At 36.7% G+C, this 26445-nt stretch overlaps 1 protein-coding gene across 2 annotated transcripts; it reads right to left on the reverse strand.

The window, feature by feature from the left end:
• Positions 1–2020: 2020 nt before the first annotated feature.
• Positions 2021–26411, reverse strand: LOC104907465 (protein GLUTELIN PRECURSOR ACCUMULATION 3). 2 transcript variants are annotated; one of them, XM_019252602.3, is made up of 16 exons: positions 26206–26411; positions 25934–26031; positions 24463–24601; positions 24359–24387; positions 24098–24194; positions 23965–24020; positions 23740–23847; positions 22992–23045; positions 18131–18222; positions 14901–14985; positions 13169–13321; positions 7895–7995; positions 5492–5671; positions 5247–5359; positions 4096–4192; positions 2021–2569 (listed from the first exon to the last, which is right to left on the reverse strand). In XM_019252602.3, the coding sequence occupies exons 1-16, from the start codon at positions 26280–26282 to the stop codon at positions 2510–2512; spliced, it is 1539 nt and encodes a 512-aa protein (XP_019108147.1). In that variant the 5' UTR covers positions 26283–26411; the 3' UTR covers positions 2021–2509. The 2 variants fall into 2 exon arrangements, with proteins under 2 accessions (XP_019108147.1, XP_048498961.1); XM_048643004.1 differs by lacking the exon at positions 26206–26411 and adding an exon at positions 25008–25241.
• Positions 26412–26445: the final 34 nt, after the last annotated feature.

The raw sequence follows: 26445 nt of genomic DNA on the forward strand, positions 1-26445 counted from the left end.
AAGTCTAGACTCTGGATGTATATAAATATATTGATTTGATGAATGAAAAGGACGACCGAAAATTGACCTAAACGTAACTAATTCCCACAAAACGTGGGGAATTTATTCACCCAACCCCCTGTTCATTCAAAATTCCCACATTAATTCATGGGAAGTACAAATTTCTTGATGTCAACCAGACATATTAACTCTATTTCTTAGGAATTATATAAGGAAAATAACTATCTAGGAAATCAAAACTTCTAATGGGAATTAAATTTCCATGTATACCAAACAACCAATAAGAAGATTTGAGATCTCGAGAAGGATAAACTTCGGTTTGAGTCATGGTAGAGTATCCCAAGCTTGCTAGATAATCAACAACAACATAGCCTTACTTAAGCTAACTGGTCTTCGTCTTTTGACAAAATGAAATCATTTAAACTTGTCAGATTCTATATGAATGAATTTTCAAGTAGTGAATTGATATTTCCTTATAGTTCACTTAAAGAAGTAATCGTCGATATTAGAGAGGATGAAAGATTTTGAAATTTGAAGTCTTGATCAGAATTTTGTGGAACTTGTTGGGATGAGGAACTCTAAAAGACTAGGTCTAGTTGCTTGTGAAGTTGGTGTTATTCTCCTTGTTGTAATGGCAAGTGTAAAAATATTCTTTTCGGGAGAAAGATAGTATTAGAAATAAGAAGAGAGAGAAGTTTTTGTTATGAGCCGCTTAATTGAAATTAGTACACCTCTTTTGTCCTAATCGTAAAAGTTATCTGCATAAAAACTAAAATCTTATACAAATCGAATTAGTAAATTAAATTAGACTGGAATTATAATCTTATTGAGATTTTCTGAAAATTTGAATTTTCGAATTGGTTTGGATTGAGTGCGATGTTTGTGCCCAAATAATTTCATCAAAAAAAATAGAGTTTTAGACTATTGATATCTCGGATTGGATCCAATCTGATTTTCGAAAATTCAAATTGTTGGACTCAAACTCTAATTGGTTTGAATTTTGACAAGAAAATTGAAATCCAAATCTTGTTCCCATTAGATTGAAATAGGTCTAAATCCAAGTTGTACACCGAGATTTCACTCCTATTTTGTCCTATAAAGAGCATTTCTCTACAAAATCTATTGCCGAACATATTATATGTAGAATAATGTAAAGTTATCCTTGTTTTCTCTCTCCTTGCTGGCAAAAGATCTTTTAGTATATACTATTTTAAATACATTAGCTAGCGAACTATTCGTACGTAATACCATATGATCATAACCTGCTGGAGCTAGACCAAGGGGTAAAGATTTCTGCAAACAATGTTTCCCAACGAAAAGAAAATTACATATTTTAAATCGTACAAGATTTATCTTCAATCGTGCCAATCAGGACTCGCAACTTGGAATTAAACAAAGCTACGATAACTATCAAGTATAATTTGGAAGGAGGCGAGCGTCTCGATCCAACCTTATGAATATGCGAACTATAAGTGTGCTAGCGAACAGTGACTCAAATTTGTCAGTTATACGATTCCAGAAGATGATCCAAAATTGGGTCAATCACGTTTAGCTTAGCTAAAAAAGGCTAAGGAAATGAATGTTTTCTCTCCCTCCCCCCAACTTCATGTACACAATTTGAAATATCCTTGCTTAATTCCCTTAGCATGCTTCCTGTGCTGTAGTGATGCCTGACTAGAAAGGATTCTCGCCCAAACCATAAGAAATGCTGGCTAGGACTGGTTCAATTGGTGCTCTGGCAGGGTCAATTGGATCTGATTCAAATGCTTCGGCCTCCGCCTAGGCCTTGACTGTTGAAACGAAACTATAGAAGTAAAATGTGAGCTTAATTTTGAAATGCAGAAGGATATGTAGCATTGCAATATGCAAAGATGTATTATGCGGTAGCAAAGCACAACTAGAAATTTCTAAGATGCACAAACAGCCCGCTGAATACAGGTCCTCTAAATCAAAAGTTTGTAGTATATTGAACAAACTAGTCCAGAATTCTGTCAAACATAATCTTAGAACAGATCCCATATGAACCAAACAGAACATTTTAATAGATTGACCAAAACCTTCATTCATAAAAAGAAATAAGGGAGGGGAGGTATGTACAGAGATATTGTTGCAAATGAAATAGGGTATGAGAAGAACGGTAGAAAGATTTTACTCAATATAAACAGCATCAATGGTAAGTTAGGCTTTACGCCCTCCAGAAAATAACAGAGGAACAGAATGATGACTCATAAACAAGGAAGCTCAATGGCCCGGTTTCCACCTTGACGACAGTGGTTGGAAAAAAAAGTCTTGCTTTCACGATCTCTTCTTGTTCGCAGTTCTAGATCAGAGAGAGGGAGTCGGGAGATACACATCCCTGGCAACAATTAGTACCTGTAGTAGGAAAGCAGCTAATACCCTAATATATCAATGGATGATAAACCACAACTTTTACAGGTGACTGAAGATGCCAAAACCAACTCTAAATTCTTTTCTTGATTTCAATTTAGATAGTAGCTGGGAATCAACATCAATCACCCAGAATCTCTCTGTATTCTGACAGCAACTTCGGAATATCATCCATACGCAACTGAAAAAGTATTGCACCAGAGATATTACTACCAGGCAAATCATCATAAAAATTGCCCGTTGAAAATGTTGCTCTCTATAACCTTTAAAACAAATTAGCATTATAATACCACCCTAAAATGGAAGTACTAACCAAACATCTAAAGGACGTATTGATTTGGTCACTGTTACATGGCTCCAAAAAGTTCAAAAGCTATGCCAAAATTATCAAGGCCAAACACCCTAAAGCCCAAACATGTATCTTTCAAGTGTTGGAAACCGCTAATAGGAGGGGTTCCAGCTTTTAGGTTTTTTTTTTTTTTCAATTTATTTGTCTTTCTAGCCGCGATGTTGCATAAAGCATCTGAAAAATAATTAATGCTCCCTATGTCTAGTCTCCAAGATGGATGCATATCTAGAACTGAAAACAAAGTCCTGCAAAGTACTGTTAAATTTGAAGATATTAACGTGCATTAGTCCACATGACTCACAAGCGACACAAGTTTACAGGGATTGGGCCATACGACATTTTCAAAACTCGTGTCCTTTCTTATCCTTCTGGAAACTGGTTACGGGCCAGACATGCTAAGGACACCAAAGATCATTATTTTCCATCATTTTCCCACTCATCAAGCCACTTAACCAAGAATAAAAAAAAACAGTATGGAGCAGTTGAAATCAACCCCAGTTCACTCTTATCTTTCTGTTCAGCTGGGCATCAACAACCACATCCACCATCACTAACTCAATGTAAGCGGCACACCTCAGTTCTCCATGGCAATGAGTCAACCCAAAGCCACTAATCTGCGTAGGAGACAGTAAAATTCAAGTAGTTGGCTGTAGTTCAAGTCATCTAAAACAAACCTTTCAGAGAAGGCTCCGGGTTTCAAATCTCCGACTCCATTTGTCCACCTCGGAGTCTAATCTCACCCAAACTATTCCAGAAGGTGGTGACGGAAACGAAACAAAGTTGCAGACTAGGACAAAAGCAGGTGCTAGGGCTGCTTGTTGGTGGTGGAAAGGAAGGATTTAGCGGTTGTGTAGCAATCAACAAATCAAGTAGTGTTAATGGTGGAGCTAACGATAAGAGAAGGTGGTTCTTGGAAAAATGCTGCCCATTGGTGGATAAGTTTAAGAGGTCTAAAAACTGGTGGCTGGTAGTAGAGACTAGAGACGGAAGAGAAAGCAATCTATTAGGTGTTAAGGATCAATTGTTGTAAATTAAATACTAAAAAGAAGTAATAGAACCTTTTCCCTTTTCTAGCATAGCTGAATGGGCAATCAAAGGGCTCTGATCTCGTTTCTTCCCTTTTTTGTAATTCCGAACCCTTTACCGACCCTTAAACCAAACGAACCCTAACTAGCAAATTGACCCTTCAACCAAAACTTTGTATTACACCATAGAGACATCCATACAAAGGAGATGAGAATTTCTATTCAGACAAAGTAGAAGTAATATTTAAAAAGTAAAATTACTTCTGACGTGTTAATTGGGCCACACATAGAGAACAAGAAATTTATATTAGCATAAGACTATAATTCTCGTACCTGAGAAGCATCTTTGATATGATAGAACTGATAAGCAGAACTTCCAAAAGAGAGAAATCCAAGAGATGCTGGATAATTGTCAGAACTAATGTTGGTCCTGAAACCCCAAAAAGAAAGATTAAATAAGTAACAACTAGGATGAAATCGATGAAAACTCCCTCCACTTTTTATAAACATTTAGATTTTTACTTGCACCAGGAAAAAATTGAAAAAGGAAGAGAGTAGGTGATTGAAAGTAAGAGAGAGAGAGAGAGCCGGTGGGCCATGTCAATAGTCCCTTTCAAGGCAAGATGCCCCTTTCCCATGTGGGCCAAACTCTCATTCAAGGCAAATTGGTGACATCCAAATTATTTTACGAATAAAAACATCCTCAAATGGCAAAATGTCCTAATTGATACAAAAAAAAAGGATGGAGTATTAAGGAGAGAGAATAAATACTAACTCAATTAAGTCATACATGTCGAACTCCCAGAATATGTCAAAGATATAGAACTTCACTTTTCTAAAGGTAGCTCCTTTTGTTTGGCCAACGAGGTAAATATAACTGCTACTACATACATCAAAGAATAAGGCTAAACACATATATCTAATGGAACTTTTTCCCCCTTTTTCCAAATGTACATTCTTTTTAGCTTTCACAATTTAGCCTACCGTCCTACCTCCCTCCACCGCCCACCCTCACCACCCCTTCCTATTTTTGTTTTCCTGCTTTCTTTTTCTCCATGTTCCACCACCACTCCTCCCCTCTCCCCAAAACCAATGCAGCACCACACCTCTCATCCCTTCACCACCAACCACTCTTCGGTTCCCATATGAAAATCACAACAGCATGTGGTTTATATTAGATAGTTAGCATTCAAAAGGTTGCTGCAATTATTAATACATGCAATCATGTTAAAGTAGACAAAGGAAATGAGATGGAGACAATGTTGTCACCACTGCAAAACTTCTGCTTTTCCTAGTTCATCTTATTCTCTCTGCACCTTGTATCAGCAAATGCAGATACTAAACACCAAACAGGAAAGAAACTTTACCGTCAACCGTGTTTGAACTATGATTTTGCTTATACTGCTTCAAAATTAATTCTAGCAACAAAGTTGTGGAAAAAATTATCTTAAGTGAACAAAATAACAAATAAAAGATAGTCTCACAGATAACGATGCTTAATCAAGCGTTGATAGTCACGAAGCAAGGGCCCCAGTTGTCTTAACTCGATGATTCTAGATTCGGCATTCTTCCAGTGATCACGAAGCATCTGAACTGCCTACTCTCACCCAAAATGAAAAGATAAGGTAATATTCAGTAGAAAACAAGTCATCTACAGAAAGAGTAAGCAGCAATATACGGCTCTTTTCACTTCTTATCAATTTTGAAGATGACCAGATAGTAAATTTACCTGAGCAAGTGAAATTGCATCATGAGTAGATTCTCTTCCTTCCATGAGCTTTCGAGCTAAGTCATGCAGTTCCTTGTCATTTGATTCATCCAAAATCTGAAGCTCAGATATAGAAAACAAAGAAAAAGACTTGATTCTTCTTTGCAGTTCTGAGATAGCAGAGTCTTGCTCTTGGCTTCTCTACACATAAATAATAGGAGCCTGCTCAGTTGGCAGCCGGAGAATAGGTACATCAATAGAATAGTGTAGGATACCAAAACATACAAAGACGTCCATCTCTATCTTGATATGTTTCCCATTCTCTCCAAAGTATTCAATCAACTGGAATTGTATACTGTAACGTATCATGGCAAGAATTTTTCCCACATCACACCTTCAGAACCCAAATTTAGGTTATCATGCTTTTATTCATCCTTCTATGATCATCAATAAGAGTGTTATTCTATTCTCTTTCCATGATATCCAGATACCGAAACTTATGCAAGGAAAAGATGTAATTTCAACAGTAAGAAATGTAGTGCTTGCTCAAAGATCATGAAGTCACTTAAAACTAAAGTACTCATGAGTCATGCCTCAGCAAACTAGAAAGAGATAAGCTAAAGCCTAAAAAGTTCAATCAAGCTAAACAAGAGAAAGAACATAGAAATATAAAATAACCAATCAATGACATTAAGGGAAGCACTTCCCCACAAACATAAACTTTACCCTGAACTTGACATGAGCTAAAACCTTTCAGAAAGAACATAATAAAACCCTAGTCAATGAAATGTAAGTCAAATAAATCAAATAAAAAACTGGAAAAATGAGGGCAGAAGCTAAAACAAAACTATGACCATATAGTATTTGAAAGGAACAATCTGAAAGCAAATTGAGTCCTAGTTACTAAAAATCAACAATGCACCAATTTTCCTGTAGCATGTAGCTTAACCTATTCAAAAGAGCTGTACGTCAAGTCCAAATTTGGTAGGGACACCCCAAACATAGTACCGATATGTAATTTATTTCCCTTTAGAATGTAAAGTACTAAACTGTTTTGCCTCATAGGCCTCTCACTTCGGGTATGTCCCATGTAAATTCCAAGGGATTACACATAAGCATCATCTATCTCATGGTATATCTTCCCTTCCAAAAGTATCCGATAAATGGCCATTACAGGTCAAAACAATAATTACACTCTAGCTTTAATGTTAATGGCAGTAAAATAGAATTTTCAAAAAATTATACACCACAAAATCAAGTTTACAAAGATCTGACCATGAAAGTGGCATGACATTATTTATAAGATTTGTCAAGAAAAGTTTCTCCATTAGCAATTCAAAAAAAGGCATGGCAAGCTAAAGTTGTGAAATTGTGAACTACTATTGGTGGAAAAGAATCATCATACCAAGTAGCCATAAGATGAAGCCACTGGAAAACAGGGCATATTGCAGTGCCAAGCACATATTGACACTTACAAAAGCTTGTAATCTATATAGTATCAGTAAGTGATGGATGAATATCGTGACTGTCTCATTAGAGATACGATCAATCAGTAAATAAAAGTAATCATAAAAGATATATCATTCTTGTTAATATCCGCATTAAACAACACAAATTACTGCTCAATTGACATGTCAAACTTGTTGAGAAAGTAATTGTTGAACTATGCACTTCATGTACTCAGAAAAACCTATTGAGTCCTAAATATCTAAACCTGTTACATCATGATCACGCTGTTTTCTCTGATCATGCGCAACCATTCACTAGCTAACTTTATAAGACCATCATGCATCATATCTCCTGAGGAGCAAACTAGATCGAAAGCTACCAGCTCTTTGACCTTAAGGCAAGTCATATTCTTGTTTCAGCTTGGTTTACCAAATCATACTCAAGGTGTAATACATGTTATTATGATATACGACGAAGTTGGTATGAGCTAAAGGATAGCACAATACTAAGGTTGCTACCTTCTATTTACAGTCCTTTTTCTGTATGAAGAGCTTGGAGGTCCTAAATTTAATGCAAGGAAAAAAAAAAAAGAAATATTAATGGTAAAGAGTAAAGACAGCAACTTTAAGGTACAAACTCCTTTCAACTTTCTCATAGCCAAATAACAACAAATCCTATTTACATGTTCAACAGAAAATGCTTTTCTATACATCTCTGTGTAAATTCAACCCTCTTCATAGTTAGAGCAACACCAAGTCTAAATTTTTTATCCTGCCACTAGCAGGTTAGAGGAGGTCAAGATGTATGCAGCTTAAATGACCTTATTGAGTAACAATCTTGGAGGGATTTATGAAAAAGGGACCAATAGAAAAGGCAGGAGAACTGTTAAAGAGTTCTGCATAGTTCGATGTTAATTACAATCCATAAGAAGTCCATTGGACTAGTTAATATTAACCGACAAAATCCACAAAATACCTTCAGGACAGACTGCAATGTTGAATCAGAAGTGGATACTTCCTTGTCCTCATGAGGATGTTTTGACAAAGATGGGTTTAATCTCTTTGAAATAGGATCATCTGGGAAGCAGCAGGGATGACAATCATTTCATTAGGAATCAAAAAAATTGGACTTAAACCACTATTCAGAAAATTAAATATTAAATATCAAATTTAGATCAATATCGTAATCAGGTGGTCTACCTTATCAGGAGAGGAGTGCGGAGCACATCCTTATCTCTTCATGAGGTAAGAGTGCCAGCAAGAGGATTACTAAGGGTGCCTTAAGGAACTAGTTTCTGAATTATTCAAGTCTGGAGACTCAAGTAGAGTGTTTAAAGACCTAGTGAATCTTTCTTTAAATCAGGATCACAAATGTTACAGTACAACAACTCAAACATTTTCATTACATTGACCATAGAATATAAGTAAGTGAAGCAGATTATAGATTTAGGCCATCCACGAATAGGGTTACTTAGTGCAACTCATGTGTTATGAAGTGTTATTACAAGTGCACAAAACTCTTAAGCACAAACAATGTGACATCCCTCATTTACACACTTGAACCAAGTCATAAAAAAATTGAAAAAAGAGGAGTCACTTGTATTTCAACTGAAGATTTCAATTGAATGCAAAAAATCAGACATATAAGGATACAAACGACCTTGCAACAAATTCTTGAGAGTATGAGTCAACCATTAACATTTTATGTTGGAATTGATAGAGAATATATTTATTATATTTTCTTCATAGGTTTAGGATATATTTTTGTATAGTTTTGGGATATATTTGTATAGGAATCCTGATCATGTCAGGTTTCATATCACAGTTAGGACTGGTTCATTGTAACCCTATATATATTGATTAATGAAACTCTCGGAATTGCAGAGTTCCCTCATCTAACATGGTATAAGAGCCTAGAATAGGGACCTAAATCAATCCAGTCTATTTTTTTTTCTTTACCAGAACCTCACGTCCGCCATTAATTCTACAACAAATTTCCACCTTAGGTTGTTTCTTGCTCATACCTCAAGTCCCTTTACTCACAACAAGCTCCCACCTTTAATTATAGTAAGTTATTCCTTCACTGGAACTTATGTCCCACTGCTTCCACCAATATCTCCCTTTCTTTGTTTAATTTTGCTTACTACCCTCCATGGCCAAAGATCAAGAGGTCAACACAACTCCTACGCCATCATCAACTTTCCACCCTGCTCACGCCAATATTAAGAATGAAATTCCAATTATTCCTGATCATGAAAAAAGTAAATATTCCAATTAGGTAGAATTGTTCAAGATCCATTGCCATGCTTGCAACGTCTTTGACCATATTAATCCAAAAACTCTGCACCCTCACATCTCGAGACTCATGGAATCGTCTAGATTCGATTATAAAAAAGTTGATTTATGGTACTATCTCCTCGGATCTAGGTAGCACGGATACGGGTACGAGGACGGAAAACGGCAAACTCAAAATTTCCGGAAAAACAGTGAGTTCAAATGTTTATGAGTAATAATTTAAAATTTATAAGAAAGGGAGGAAGAATAAATGATTGCTGACAGCTGGATATTAAACTTTCATTGTGAATAATGTGTCACCCCTCTTCTCCTACTCTCTCATATGAAGTATTTTAAAATTATATTATTATAATATAAGTACAAGAGTACAACAATAACATGCATTCTGCAAAAAGTCTAAAAGAAAAGAAAGAAAAAGTAAGGCAAAGTTAGCAAACAATGTCGACAAGTTGAGACAAAAATAAAAAGCAAAACAGTAGAAAGAGAAATTGGGAATCAAAATAGAGGAAAAAAGAGGTCAAGAACGGAGAAAAGAAGCCAAGGCTAAGGGTTTCTAATGGCAAAGAAAGAGAAGAAAAAAATGAAGGGAGGAGAATGAAGGTGAAGAAGATGAAGAAAGAGGAAAAATGTTGGGGGACATCTCATAGCCTTCAAACCTGTCTACACTACTAAGATGTCCTCAATTTACACCCAAGGCGTACCCATATGAGCATGGCATCCCCACCAGCCTAGGTTCGTTTTCGGGACATTTTGGGGTGTACCTGACTCGTCACCGTCCCAGATACAGGATTCATTCCAAAGAAGGCAAACCCGTGCTTCATAGCCTCATATCTTCTTCTTTGAACGGTTCTTTATCGTGGAGCTACGGCACAAAGGACATGAATTGTCTTCAAGCAATTTTCGAAGACAACAAACACACCCGGGCAATGTACAAGAAAATCAACTTAATGCTTTACGTCTCTCAAATCTTCCTAGACATATCTTTGGCAATTAAAAAGTCTCAAAGATCAATCAGCAACATTTATCAAATTGTCTGTCAACAAAAACTTGTGTCTTACGTATGGTATCCGGACTTATCAACACATATTTTGATACTGCTGCGTCAATGATTCAACCAATTGACCCACTTGCATCCTTTGAGACTGCACTATCTCGCTTATTAACAACATGGCCCAATCATTCACTGCTCGAAGTGACCTCACCACCTCCTCCTCTCAACTGTCAGCCCAACAACAATAGTGTAGGACTCTAGGACCCTGTGACTCTTGTGAACTATGATAATGTCAGTGCTACCTACCTTTCTAGCAGCCAAGTTGAGCACCAATGCACCAAACATGTTGAGATGAATATTTATTTTGTTCAAAAAAACGTTATGTGAGGTTAGGTTGAGGTTCTCCATATTCCTTTAAGGTATCAGGTTGGAGACATCTTCACAAAAGGCCTACCTCGACAACTATTTACATATTTTAGATCGTACTCCTTCCTCCCACTATGACCGTAGGGGTGTGATAGAGAATATATTAATTATATTTCCTCCACAGGGTTAGGAAATATGTACAGTTTTGGGTTATATCTTGTATAGAACATCCTAATCATGTCAAGTTTTCTAACACGATTAAGAATGATTTATTATAACACTATATATATTGATTAATGGAAAACTCTTCAGGTTACAGAGTTTCAAAATCCATTAGGATAGTCTACATTTCTACGTGATAACCCTATTCTTTTGCATTATTTGTTCAGAGAACAAACAATAAAATCGAATATCAAATAGTAACCTTCTATAATTGTTTACAACTTTTCATGACCTTGAATAAATTATCTGTTAAAATGCAGTTACGATATTAAAATAAATTGGTAAAAGAAAATGTATAGATCCATTTCCTCTTCCCCTTCCCTTCTATCTATGGCAGCCATTGACAGCACCTCGCCACCAGCAACCCCCTGACCACGTTAGCAGCAACCCCTCCCCCTTCCTGTCCACCAACCACACCACCAAGGCCACCACCACCTCTCCCCATTGTTACCCTTCAAATAATCCCTTCCCTGAATTCATCCCCTTCTGTGCAACCACCCTTTCCCTAAACCCTTGTACCCTGAAGGCAGTGGTGAACTTCAAAAGTGACTTGTTTGAACAAAAGGAAGGTAGAGAAAACTATATGAGAACCTTAAAAAAGCAGAGATATGGAATATAAGAGACACGGAGAAAGAGGGCGAGCCAGTGACAGTCAACGGGAAATTCCAGCTGTTGGGAGCTTATTGGCAAAAGGTGGTACGCCAGAGGTGGCTTGTTTGAAAGACCATGCTATTCAATATTACTAGGAGCCAGGAGGGGAATATTTGGTAGTGCAATTAGAAAGGAATTAATATGTTGAAAATAGATGAGAATTTGCGTGAACTCATAGTAGTTCAAGTGGAGAGAATCAAGCATCTCGAAAGCTTGAATAAAATTTACATTTGTTGTTTTTACTCTAGTAATAAATTAAAGTCCATCTTTTTCCCTTAATTTCTCCATTTTAGCACTATTAACTGCCCAAGCTAAGTTAAATTCTTAGCAAACGGTATCAAAGCAGTACAATACTTGGAGATTAAGCTACTGAGTTTTTGTTCTGAGTCAAAAAAAAAACATCCATGGAAGTTGATGGAGATGCAGGAAATCATGAAGAATTTATTTATCCAAGAAAATGGAAGAGATGTCAAAGATATTGTGCGAAAATATAGAGAAGATGATTGATGAAGCTTTCTCTCCAATCCAGCGAGAGTTGATGTTACTTTGGGAGGAGCTTGAGGATAAACAAAATGAGGCAAAACCGGTGGTGATGAAAGAGGACGAAGAGCGGTGCTTACACATCTGGAGAAAATAAGGTCAGGTTGGTTTCTATGGAGAAGATAAGGTCAGGTTGGTTTCTATGAAGAAGTTTTCGGTTACAAAGGTGAAGATGGTCCGGGAGACCGTGACTGTGACCTTACCCGAGGAGAAAGAGGCTTGTCAGAGGGAGCAAGACACGAAACTAGTAGAAGGCATGGTGAATTTTCAGGTCGTTATACCGGTGGTGGTGGAACGAAGTGGATCTGGTTGTTTTGCAGCAGTTTTGGCTATATTTGTGCTGAAAATGAACCACCTCGAAGAATATTTGAGTGCGGTGCTGCACTAGGTCGGGGATGTGGTAAACCTGGTGATGGGAACTGGTGGCACACACGCATTTACTTGCTCCAGAAATTTCCAGAAATGATGGAGTATCGAAGAAGCTCCTATTATTTATGCCTTAGAGAAGAAGATAGTTCCAGCATATGTGAGTGCGGTGCTGCACTAGGTCGGGGATGTGGTAAACCTGGTGATGGGAACTGGTGGCACACACGCATTTACTTGCTCCAGAAATTTCCAGAAATGATGGGAGTATCGAAGAAGCTCCTATTATTTATGCCTTAGAGAAGAAGATAGTTCCAGCATATGTGAATGGGAGCAATTTCGTAAAAGCACATAGTAGTTCAATTGATATTCCATATCTCTGCTCATAGTAGTTCAACTGGGAGAAAATCAAGCCTCTAAAAAGCTTGAATACCACTTACATTTGTTGTTTTAACTCTTCTAAATCAATCAAAGTTCAACTTTTTCCCTTAATTTCTCCATTTTAGCACTATTATATGTCCAAGCTAAGTTGATTCTTAGCAAACCATCAACTGAAATGGGGAGCAAAAGGACAAAAAAAGGGAGGGAAAAGGATTCTGAAATGTAAAGGTTATTTCTTTTATAAAGAGAATTCACTTACCAATTGTTTAAGAAAATTACATTCTAAGGTTACTGAATTTTAAACCATAAAAAGGGTTGTTATATTCGAACTTTTTTCCCATTATATAGAAAGTGTAACAACACAATGTCACTACATAAAATCGCAATTTATGCTTAGACAAGGACTAAATTTTGAAAGACAGTAGTTTGAAAATAGCATACCTTCGGGAACTAACCACCAAAAATCTCCAAAAGTAGATTTCCCATCAAAGCCGCCAAATAACAGATAGCGTGAGCCAATTAAGGTCAAGGAATGATATGCTCGAGCTGGTGGGCACTCATTGCTTGTAGGTAACCGTTTCCATTGCACAGATACTATTCATGGAAACATGCATAAAAACATATTAATGTAAGGTGAAATTAGATATCACATAAAATTTTGATATAGCATGTTTCAAGAATGCAACTAGAACGAACTCTTGGACAACTCAAAATTCGAGAAACACTTATATTCAGATCCCTGAACATATATATGCAATATGCACAAAAAACATTATAGATGGAAAGAACCAGTAATATGTAGGATGCTCTGACTGAATTGCAAAGTGAAAACACAATATACATATAATTGTATTTTCTTTAGCCCCATTAAACCGAATTCCAAGCATGGTACAACCATGCGTATATGGGAAACAAAAATTCTTCCTTTGTTTCTCTATCATTTCAACAATTTGACTTGCATTGTACGTTTGCCAAGTTATCAACATAAATTATGAAAAGTTAATCTTTTGAGTACATACATTCAGACAAATTCAATAACTTTTTTTTATACATTAGTTAAATAATATGGTCAAACTTAAATAAGTCAACAATGCAAAAGTCAAATCATTGTAATTCTAAGGGGAACGGAGAAAGTAGATAGCTACATTTGAGAAATTTGATTCAGTCCATTATAATCAAAATGTAATTTTACCTAATTAGAACTCCATGTGCTTTTTTATTTTTTTTTAAAAAAAAGAAAAAAAAGAACACTGCATTCACCCGGATATTGGTTTCATCTTCCAAATGCAGCCATAGTATTGATGATGTAGAATGCTGAACAGGTTGGAATCGGGATCTTTTGGCTCAACTTTATCCCAGTTTTGCCGAAGGAGCTACCCCATTTTTTACTTTGAATTGGTCAAAATATGCGGAATTTCTTACTTTTCGTGGAGGATTAGATCCAGTATACCTAAACATCCACTTTGACACGATGTATAACATATGTCCTGCTATTGAAGAAACTATTAGCCATATATTCTGGCCTTGCAAGCTTGGTATCATCAATGGCAGCATCTTATTAAAAGTTACAGAATGGAGTGAGTCTGTCCAACTAAGCACCCAGGTCACTCAAACGAGTTTGATTGAAACAGAGCATTCCTAGCCTTGAATATCGTCTTATTGAAAGTTATAGAACGCATAAGACCCTCTACCAAAACACTTTCCTAGCCTTGAATATTCTCTTTCTCCCTTTGATCATTAATCCATGTTCTTGATGTAGATAAATATCTATTGAAACCACAGAAATTCGAAGTATTCTAAAATGAGCAAAATTTAAGCTATAGTGTTCAATCAAAATTACTATATACATGGATCATCAACGTGCTCATTCCACATGGCTGTAAATGAGATTAACAGGCACCCTGTAGATATTCAGTCACTATAATTGAGCAATGACGTCCCTGAAACTCATCTTGGCTCCAACATAATAGAATGTGGCAACTAAATTTTCTAATGACATGAAGATGAAATGTATTAACATAAGACAATATCAAATTTATTTCACATAAGCATAGATCTACTATCTTATGCTAGATGTAGCAGTGAAATTAAACACTGATTGAAATCCATTTCTATTAGAACAATACATGTTGTTTACTGTGATTGTATACTGATTAGCACGCAGAGCACTCACCTCTGTCTAGGATGACGCAGTCATTGTAGTAAATGTCATAACGACTAAGCCAACCACCCGTCCCATGCCCTCCAAACAGTAATAGCTGACACATCAGACAAACAAATCATCCCAATCAGCTTCAAAGTCTAAGCATTGAGGAATATAGAACGAGCACACTTGGATACCAACCTTACCAAAGAAAAAGCCCATGAAACTTAATTGAAGGGGCACATCACCAAATGATATAGTTTGCTTAAACTTTAAACTAGAAATAAGGTAGTTAACATAGCTTTTCATAGCAACTCAATAACTCAATAAGATTAGAGATATATTTGGTGTTCGCTGTTCTCATTTAAAAGTTTAGAAATGACTCGTATCATTTTCAACTGAAGTAGATGCATCATGTGGGTATTGTCATGGAGGAAGCTATTTATACTAAATAAATATCTCAAATGAAAATAGCATATTTGCATTGCACCTAGTGATGTAGTAACTTTGATCCATTACTCTCATGATATTAGCATCATATATACCGAAGGACTAGCAATTACAAACAGCTCAGCACTTTCACTTTGTCAAGTGAAACAACGGAGTGTCCGCATAGTGGACCACAGACCTGCCTTGCTTCATCATTTTTGTCTCCAAATGTGTACAAGGCAGTATCAGATATCGGAATTTGAAAGATTCTAGAAGGTATGTACTTTCTGGAAGGTCCTGTTTTGGTTGAGATTTAGCAGCATAACAGAAATAGTGCAGGTTTCCATTTCAGGTTTCAATGCTAAACCTAAACCGAATCACTTAAGAGTTTAACTAATTCTCAGTATGTTTTGAGTATTATATCAGCAACAGTGGCTATTGTTCTCTATCATTCCAACCAAGAGACTAAGCACCAATGGAATCTTGAGGAGTCCTTAAATCCTTGTTTCTTTCCATTGATGCAAAACGTGATGTTGCAGCCTCCAGTCTAAGGACATAAGCAATTGCAATTATTAGTTAAACTTTGTCAAGCTGAAACTGTTTTACTGTAACTTCCAATTCATTTTATGCATATTAATTTTTTTCTATTCTTTGCTTTAAATTTATTTGCAAGCCATAAAAAATAATTATCTAAATGCTCAAACTTCAGCAGAACAAGGGCGGAATTGATTTATTTCAGTGTGAGACCTCTCTGTGTGCAAGAGTAGTGCGTTAGTACCCTTAGAGTGTGTTAATACCTCTTTGCGTAATTAATTCTCTACCAAAACCAAATGTAGTTGGTCCATAGGGGAACTGATTAGAGGCTAGAGCACTACAATTTGCTTTGTTACATCCTGCTACATTAAGCCCCAATCTCATGCTTCTTTGTCTCAGTGATTATCTTAAACTTCAGCAATCTCCACAATGATCTTAATTAGTTTGATAAAACATGAGCCACCAAAGAAGGCATTCTGCCTTGGTGCCTTGCATCATTAAAGCAAAAGATTTGCTAAAAGCGGTTTAGTTATTGTTGATTTCTTCACATTCAGCACATGAAATATTTTGGCCCGACTTCAAAAAGCACCATAGCATGTGCAGTGAAGCTGATGATATTCCTAAGATTATAACAGCATATGAGACTTTTACACGAAACAACAGGCTTACTACTGCACTACTGAAGTGATGTGCACAGCATAAAGTGGATTAATAGATAGCAGCTTAAAAGATGCAGTAATTTGAATTTCCTGCTCCGTACACACAAAAAAAAGGCCTTCAAAAAATTTAGAAGCATGACATCCTCCTATATAAGTAACAGATATGCTGCTAACTTTTGGCAATTAGGTTACAATAGCAAAGGTACAATGGCTCATTACATTGTATACACTTCGTTCTAAAATAGTAAATAGTCAAGACGTATGACATATCAGATTAAGGGTCAACAGGCACCATCGCTTTATTATCAAAGGGTTAGGTGTGTACATCTGGGCCACTTACTCTAATCGCAGCATGAACCCCTAATAGTACTCAATACTGCAACACTCAGAACATTTTTCAGTAACACCCCAACCCCTCAGGGGTTGCAAGTTGTTACCAAATACGGATCTATGGTTGGCAGCTGGCATTTGACCCGATATAGTAAAACATGTCTTTCCAGTGTCAATTTGTCCTCATGTGCACCCTAAGAAACTTCCCATGAGATTATCCACTCCAAGACTAAGCCTAGTTAACCATGCTTAAGTGTGGAGTATGTCAGAAACTCAGAATATGAGTTCTCTAAAATGAAAGTGCACCTATTGATATAGAAATTATATCAATCCTCTTAAGCAACCATGGGTATTACACTTCACATGTGTATATGCAATAAAGATAAAAAATTTGTTATTTCAACTTAAACTTTGGAAATATATGAATTGAACAAATGATTCATTCCCGGTTATGTTCAACATGAAACTAAGACCTTTATTTAATCATATTAGCACTTCAGCAATAGTCTTCAAGTTAGTGAAGATTTAAATGCATAATAAATAATGTTAGTTAACAGATTAAAACCAATCCAATCTATCATATCAATTCAGATATTGATAGACTTAGACCAGCGACTTAAAACTCTCCCGTTCCGTTATAGAACGGCCGTTCTGTAACGGATTTTGGATTTGTAGTTCCGCGAAATTCCGTTACGAAACGCCATAATAAAATTCACATACTTCTCGCCGCGTTGTCCGTTCCGTAATGCGAACTCACCACGTTAAAACGCTTTTATTCCCGTTACTTCAGTTCTTTTCAAACATTGGCCAAAAAAATTTTATGATTTAATTATATAGTTGATGAAACATGATATTCTAATAGATTTGATTATATTATGTTGTCGTAATGCTTCATAAACTAAAACAATGCAAATAAGGTTAAAACATATTAATGTGATTTAAAAAAAAAAAAAAAATTGTGCCGCGTTGGCCGTGAAACGTTATATTTCCCCATTACAAGCCGTTTCCGCGACTGCTCCCGCGACCGCGTTTTTTTTCCCCTTTTCAAATCCCATCTTCCTCATGTAAGAGAACTTAGCATTGACAAGTAAAACTTTGATTATCCACTTTCACAGAATTATCTTCCAAGAAAAAGTGAACCACGGTTTTTTTTTAAGATTTGAGGAGCAGCTGTATGAATGTACACTACTCAATATATGGAGTTTCATTATGAACAAGGATGCAAAAATCAAAGAACTAAAGATACCCATCAAAATCTAAGGCAAATGTAAATCCAGAAGAATGAGCTTCATCTGGCTCAGGACTTACATAGTGCCCTCTAGATGTAACAGAATGACCACATCGGGAGGAAGGAGCCTGACCAGGAAGCTTCAGTTGGGTCCAACCAGGTGTTTCATTTTCTTCCTTGCACAGATGAGAGAAAGAATAATTAAGCATACCAAACATTGATGCACAGAAACAAAGAAGCCAACAGGATGAATCATATGAAATGAGGCTTCACTTAGTTCATATACAGGGAAAATTAATCAAGCAAACTAAGAAATGAGCAATTGACCTTGATCTAGATGCATTCGATAAAAGTATCGTATGAGACGACCAAAATGACCTTTTACTTTTTAAAAGAGTAATGTTTTGTCTCACAAGTCACAACAAGTTAGTATGAGTGAGACTATCTCACCCAAGACTTACTAAGCCTTTAATATATTTAAACACCATGCTTAGCTTGGACTAGTAGAAAGTACTCAGGTACGTTTCTCTCATTAACCAAGTTCAGTTTCCACCAATGCCACAAGGAAGCTTTCCCTTCACCAGTACACCTTCCTTCCTCCACAGGACCTACTCATTTACTTCATAGCCAATGAGAGACCTCACCAATAAGGGCCTACTACCTTACCTACCAAAAATATGAATGTGAAACTTAAAATTTACGCTTAAAATAAAACCCATAAATTAGTACGAAATATTGCTTTAGGACTGGAACAGAATAACAAACATCCCTTATAAGTTATTATAAAATATTGTTTTTGTGTTACCATCCCACAAAAATCTGTTGGAATTAAAGCCTCAAAGTTAGTCATATTCATGGAGTATTTGCTTGTTTGCTTTTTTTCATAAATTACCCAAGTCCCATATGGAAAGAATACAAAGCTATTATCGTTTTTTAGTCATATTCATGGAGTTTTTGTGTCATGATAAAAGGATTTGGGGGCTTACTCCTGACGGTATCTATTCAGTAAAGTCAGGGGTGGAGCTTCTCCAAGGGCTTAATCATCAGATTTGTGCCCCCTCACCTTTTGGATGGATTTGGAAGCTGTCTATTCCCCCAAAAATTAAGTTCTTTTTATGGAAAGTTTGTCATAACGGGATTCCTACTAAGAAAAGGTTAGAGTTAAGTCATGTTTTTCTTCCCCTGGAGTGTGTATTTTGTAATTTTCATTCGGAAGACATAGATCATCTGTTTTCTAAGTGCCCTTTCACCCAGGATGTTTTTTTGGATCTCCATCAACATTTAAATTGGCCTATACCGCCTGAAATTGAGGATGGTGTTTCTTTTAACAATTTCTTACTTCATCTTAATTCTTTGTTCTCAAGGTTTCAGGTAGAATGTATGGTTATAGGGTGGTGGTTTGTGTGGTTTGCGCGCAATGGAGTCATTTTTAGGCAAGAGTCGAGCTCTCCTACTAAGGTTAGTTCGATGGTTAAAGCTTTTGTGCGTAATCTTAAGGTTGTGGGGGCGGTGATTGAGGATGTGGACTCTGTGTTTTCTCCTGCTGCTTCTCGAAACCTCAAGGAGGTGGCCCGAAATAATGCTGTTTGGTCCCCTCCTCCGGTAGATTACTTTAAAGTCAATTTTGATGGTTCTAAGTTGGCCAGTGGCCAAGCGGCCTTTGGTTTTGTTATTCGTGATGCAGAAGGTGTTGTGAAGTTGTGTGGGGCTGGGTCTTTGGACAGTTCGGTTTCCATTTTAACTGAGGCTAGGGGCCTTCGGGAAGGTGTTAGAGGGGCTAAGTCTCTGGGTATTGAAAAGTTGATTGTTGAGGGGGATAATTTGGCTGTTATTAATGCTGTTAAAAGAGTGTGGAAGATCCCTTGGAAGATTCATTCTGCTATTTTGGACACGATTCAAGAGCTAGGTCACTTTGCGGAAGTGCAGATTGATCATGTCTTTAGGGAAGCTAATGCGGCTGCAGACTGGATGGCGCATAGGGGTCATACTACGCTTTCCACTACTTACTGGTTTGATGTTTCTGCTTTACCTTTTTCTGTAATCATCCGAAAGGATGCTTTAGGGTGGCCCAAATCCCGGGATCCTCCCTAGTTTTTTCTTTCCTTATAAAAAAAAAAAAAAAAAAAAAATGGTCCTTTCAGCTTTGTTGAGCAACGGGCTAGAAGAATCACAAACCGCACATGCACGCCCCGGCTCGGGCTCGGGCTCGTGGCGAGTATGGGTTGTGGGTATGTGGCCCATTTTATGTTTTGCTCTAATTTTTTGGGATCAATTTTCCGAGAATTCCTTTGCTGGATTCTTGCAATCATATTTTAAAGGCAAATCAATTCTTTTCGTTTTATCGATGTTGTTATACCTTATTTTCCTCCCATGATATTTCATTGCCTTAATTTTCGTTTCTCCTTTAACTAATTTAAACCCTTGATATTTGGTTAGAGACGCACACTAATCAGTCATTCTGATGTGATTCTATGGATTTATTCGAACTCTTTTGTGATTTTATGAACTTATGTACGAAAGCAATAACAAATAAAGGATAACTCTATATGTTCCCTCAAGAACTAGAGGATTTCTACCTAGCCTCAACTAGTAGATTCACATAAACCACGATCTATGTGTTCTTGATACGACGATCAAAACCAATGCAAACATGCACTTGATAACTTTACTCAAAGAAACGAAAAACTCTCTATATATTTTATTAATAAAACTCGTGTACTTATATATACACGTTTAACAAACCCTAAATCTTATCACCTTAATACTAATAAGATAAACACAAACTAAACAAAGATAAACACTAAAAAAAAACCTAGCACACGCCTAACTAAAAATCCGAACTAACTTAGGATAAGGATTATCATACCTTATCTTATTCCTAACTTGACTCAATGACAAAGGAATTAGACTCCTAAATATAATAGGATTCCTTTTATCATCACACAACTGAAATTAAACCCCTAATAACAATTAAATTACATAGAATCCTAATAGAACTAGGACACTATGTATGAATCCTAACAGAACTAGGATTTGTAGAAAATGACCATATTCCATATGCATCATCCTCTCCCCCTTAGAATCCAACTTGTCTCAAGTTGCAAGGTAACCATGCAACAAGCCATATGCGAAACCCACGAACTAGAGTAATAAGGTTACCATGAACATCCACACTTCCTTCACAAGCATGTTTTTAACCTTTGTGTTTTCCGGATGTGTAAAACCCAATCTTGAAAGAAATAATCTTCAAAAAGTGTACAAACATCTAGTACCCAATCTCGGATGTAGCTTGTGCCACATATTTAACATCCAAGATTAAATCTTTGTTACTTGCACAATCCAAAAATTCATTTTTAATTCATCTTCAACCTCCACAACAAAAATTGAATCTGAAATTACTTCCTCTATGTTGCAAGGAACATCTTCATCTTTTTTTGTTAAGTATTTTGTTGCATCAAAGAATAACCTTTCAGTGGCTTCTTGCATACGTACAAGAGCTTGCTTGATGCTCAATGGTAAATCAAATCCATCCATACAGAACCAAACAACAACAACCAACAGAAATTTTTCAGTAAACTAACCCTAAAATTTCACTCAGAGTTTGAGATCTTAAACATAAGTAAAACACCTCGAAATTTCATGAAATTTTGTCACCACATACCCCTATGTCTCCTGAACACTCGACCCAAATTTCATCAAAAAATAATAAGTCAATCGAATGCAGTTTTTATTTTACTCACAGTATGTAATCCGTCAGAAAAACAGAATTCTGCATCAAATGTTTGCGATTGCTGCGACTTCGTTCCTGATCGAAATAGGCTGAAATTTTGACACAACGTAGCCCTGTATGTTAGCTATCCACAGAACCAAAAATCGCACACTTTGGCCACCGGACGCGCCCTCACGCGCCGTCACAATGCACGCTGCTCTGATACCACTTGATGTGATTCTATGGATTTATTCGAACTCTTTTGTGATTTTATGAACTTATGTACGAAAGCAATAACAAATAAAGGATAAGCTCTATATGTTCCCTCAAGAACTAGAGGATTTCTACCTAGCCTCAACTAGTAGATTCACATAAACCACGATCTATGTGTTCTTGATACGACGATCAAAATCAATGCAAACATGCACTTGATAAACTTTACTCAAAGCAAACGAAAAACTCTTTACTTTATTAATAAAACTCGTGTACTTATATATACACGTTTAACAAACCCTAAATCTTATCACCTTAATGCTAATAAGATAAACACAAACTAAACAAAGATAAACACTAGAAAACCTAGCACACGCCTAACTTAGGAAATCCGAACTAACTTAGGATAAGAGTTATCATACCTTATCTTATTCCTAACTTGACTCAATGACAAAGGAATTAGACTCCTAAATATAATAGGATTCCTTTTATCATCACACAACTGAAATTAAACCCCTAATAACAATTAAATTACATAGAATCCTAATAGAACTAGGACACTATGTATGAATCCTAACAGAACTAGGATTTGTAGAAAATGACCATATTCCATATGCATCACATTCTCTCACACGAAATGTTCTCCAATATTTCGGGCTAAGTTAAGTCACTCCATCTGTCTGCTTGTGAGTGCACGCAATCGGGGTGTTAATCCTGGAGGGTGGTCATCGGGAGAAAGTTTGGATCTGTGCTGCGGCGAAATCACCTTTAAGGACAGTGGATCTCTCCACGTCACAGCCTTCTCATCTCTTCTCATTTTTCCCGATTCAAGTAAGATCGTTCTAACTATTTTTCTAAGTATTGTCTCCTTGCGCATTAGTTTAAACAAAAACATCCACATAGAATTTGACTAACAATATTGTGTCGTGAAATGCCACAGTTTCGAGCTCTTAGTGGGATAGGAGGAATAGAGAACAGCTCCAATGAACAGGAAAGTAATAGATTGATCAGCAATATACCTTCCTCTATGAGCCCCTTTAAAGCCCAAAAATCCCCCACAATTCCAGTGCTACCTGCAAAAGTCCATGATAAGTAATCTCGAGCAATTCCAACATAATAGATAACAAGTGAGCTAAATTATCTTCAATAAATCAAAAGAATTAGAAGCATAAACTTTTCTTGTCTCATTATTATTTATGGATGAATTTCTCATAATTCCAATAAGCATTTGACAGCGGGTTTCTTCAGATTAAATACGACCTTTCAAGATCGTATGCTAGATAATAAGTAATAAGACTTATCAACCGAAGCACCAAAGTCACATAAAATAAAAATCTCTCTTCGAATCACAGTGAAACATTATGGGACATAATTAACACCAAAAAGCAAGATAATTGGAAGCTTTTTCTCAACCATAGTCCAATACGGTAAACCTCAAAGCAACACAAAAAAAGCTTGGAAAGGCTCAACGTTTTTCCAAATAAGAGAATAAGGGTCACTAAGGCATGAAAAGAAAGAAGAATATATAAAAATAAAAAGGGGACAAGAAGTCCTCAAAGAAAAGCAAATGAGCTTAATAGATAAAGAAAAACTAATCTTTTCAAGAAAATCTCGTAAAACCCAAATAGTTCTAGGGAAAGATTCACAAGTAAACTTCCTAGAATAGTCTTGAGGACCTCATGTGTGCATTTTACTCCGTAGTACAAAGTCGGGGAGTCTTAAGGAGATGTCAGCACATATTTATGCAAATTTAAAAAAGGAAGTCACCTCTTCCACCATAGACTAACAATCGTTTCTCAACCATCGTAGCAGTATGACCACATCTCGCAGGAGGCACTGTCCCTGAAATTGAGAGCTCCGTCCACTCTAGCGATACTATTCATGTGCATAGCGCAATAATGCCAGCCACATAAAAAACCAAAAAAAGGCAATTTAGCTCCACTTCAAGATGGAAGGGGAAAAAAGGACCAGTTCCAAGGAAAAGTGAGTTACTTGTGTCCAAAACATACACATCTGACAGCCACTTCTTACCATCCCAGCCACCACACCTACAATAATTTGAAGGCAGGATTGTAATTGCATCACTGAAGTGACAAATGGACATGGACTAAAGATTAAGACACACATGACAATCTTTTGATTTCCTATAGGTGCAGCAGCAGCAAAATCGCGCGCCGGAGGCAAGTCCCCAAAACTCGTCAACTCTGACCATTGCCATATATCTGATAGAGACAATTAGTTTCATCAGTGATCGTTTGAGTAGTACAGAAATTCCAAATCACATGGAGGCAAATACAAAGTCTGGTCATTCTGAAAAGTCCAAATCACATCTAGTGCATGTCCATTGATGCAAACAGAGAATCCTCGACAATGATTAAGGCCTAACCTGTGTCCAATACCCAGAAGTCACCGAGCCTGAGATATAAATATTAAACAGTTAGAAGCAAAAGTTAAGTAACATGGAGGAACTCTTAAAAAACTTGCACAAACCTTTTGGCACCTGAACGCCCGCCAAATATAAACATATGACAGTCAATAGTAACAGCCACATGAAATGCTCTGGGACTTGGACCGACCTGTCCATCAGAACCACTGCCACTGCACTCAGGCTGAAACCACAGCTTATTATCTGCATCAGTGAAGAGCTAATGTGAGAATAGCAGGAAAGCAGACCTTGACAATACAATCTGAGAGAAGAAGGCATGTGTCAAGGCAAAGATGAGAAATTCGATATTCAGACACTTCCTTTGTTCCTGTCGGGTTGTCCCAACGCCTTTGAATGAAGCTATAACATGATTTTACTAAGAGAAATTTATTATAGTTGAGTTGTTCGCATGCTAGTTCCTGTCACACATTTAAGTAAGGGCATGATGCAAAGTCTCAATCATATACCGTAACTGTTTTAGTTAAGTTGATGATTAGATTTCAACAAGAACAAAAAAGATAATAATAATAAGGGACATTGGATAACATTTCAAGGGCTAAAATCAAATTAGGAGGCGATGAAAACTTATAAGCACGAGCTAAATCGGAACCTTCGGGAACAGATAAGAGTCCTTATCCCCATGGTCATGGGTGAATAGTGCCACGAGAGCCTATATCTGGCCATGGTCATGGAGGTCCAAAACTGAACATTCTGCATGGGAGCTCTGGACCAGGCAAGATCATGGGAGCCAGCAATGCGCTACCACTATCTTGAAAGTTGTTTTCCTTATGTCTTCATTTGCATAGTAACTCAACCGTAAACCCTATAATGCATCATAGCTTACCTGATGCATTAAAAAGGATTACTCGAGATCAAGGGCAGTCAATCCAAAGAGTTGAGCACCCAAATAACGACCAACTGGCATCGTATCCACAAAAGTACCTTTATCCCCGAGTACATGAATCGGGGAAAGTTGTCATCACTTAAGTTTGATGCATGAGGTTACAATTTGACAACCTTTCTCCAGACATCCCAAGATAGCATATGCAACTATTGAATATAGTGATATCATGTAAATAGAATACTGTACACATTACAAAAATACGCTCTCCTAATCACACAAATATTCATAGTAATGCACTCTAAGTCTCCAACATACAGTTTTAATCTCGAATGCCAATTTCAATATTCATGATAATGCCTTACAACACACATGCTTTAGAATCCAGCGCCACCCCTCATTTTGTCCAACTCAATTTTTGGATAAATGATAATCCTTAAACTAAAACTATCATCATAATTCCAACATCATAAGCAAAAGTAATCCCAAATTTCACTGTATTTACAACAATCACAATATTAGCCTTCGGACCATCTTGTAAATTTGTAATAGCATAAACTCAAATTTAATATTGTTAGTCACCCCAAACAGATTACCCATGTCAAATTTTCCAAAAAAAGAATAATTTCAATAACCCACCAAAACAATCTCACATACACAAAAATAGCGAGAAAGAAGAGAGAGAGAGAAAGTACCAGCATCGTAAACTGTAATATCATTGAGGAAACGTTTATCAACGACGCCTCCGAAAATCACGATTTTAGATTTTGCAATATTAACAGCACTGTGCCCACTGATCATTCAACAACCCGAAACCAAACAAAAAGAATTAGTAGATTTAATGTATGAGTTCTTAAATTTTACTAATTGCTGTAACTTAATCATAATATGCGACTAATACTGAATCATTTTTGGGACTAACGCTATTGTTGTCGTTGACTTAGTGGAAAGGTGGGAAGTATGATACCTTCGAGCATGAGGATGAGTGCCTGTAAAATCAGAAGATGAAGCTCGAATCCAGTAATGCATCTCTGTCCCACCCATTGCTTCCGACTAAGGCCAACGTGCTGCTTGAAAGTTGAAAGGAAATTCCGAATCTTCAATCTAGTGTTGGAGACTCAAGTCAGTATCTTACCCAAGAAGCCTATATCATGGATTAGGGTGCACACTGGTAATTGTGCATCCCAAATTACATACCATTTATATG

The sequence above is a fragment of the Beta vulgaris genome, chromosome 4, assembly GCF_026745355.1.
Source record: "Beta vulgaris subsp. vulgaris cultivar EL10 chromosome 4, EL10.2, whole genome shotgun sequence".
Classification (NCBI taxonomy): domain Eukaryota; kingdom Viridiplantae; phylum Streptophyta; class Magnoliopsida; order Caryophyllales; family Amaranthaceae; genus Beta; species Beta vulgaris.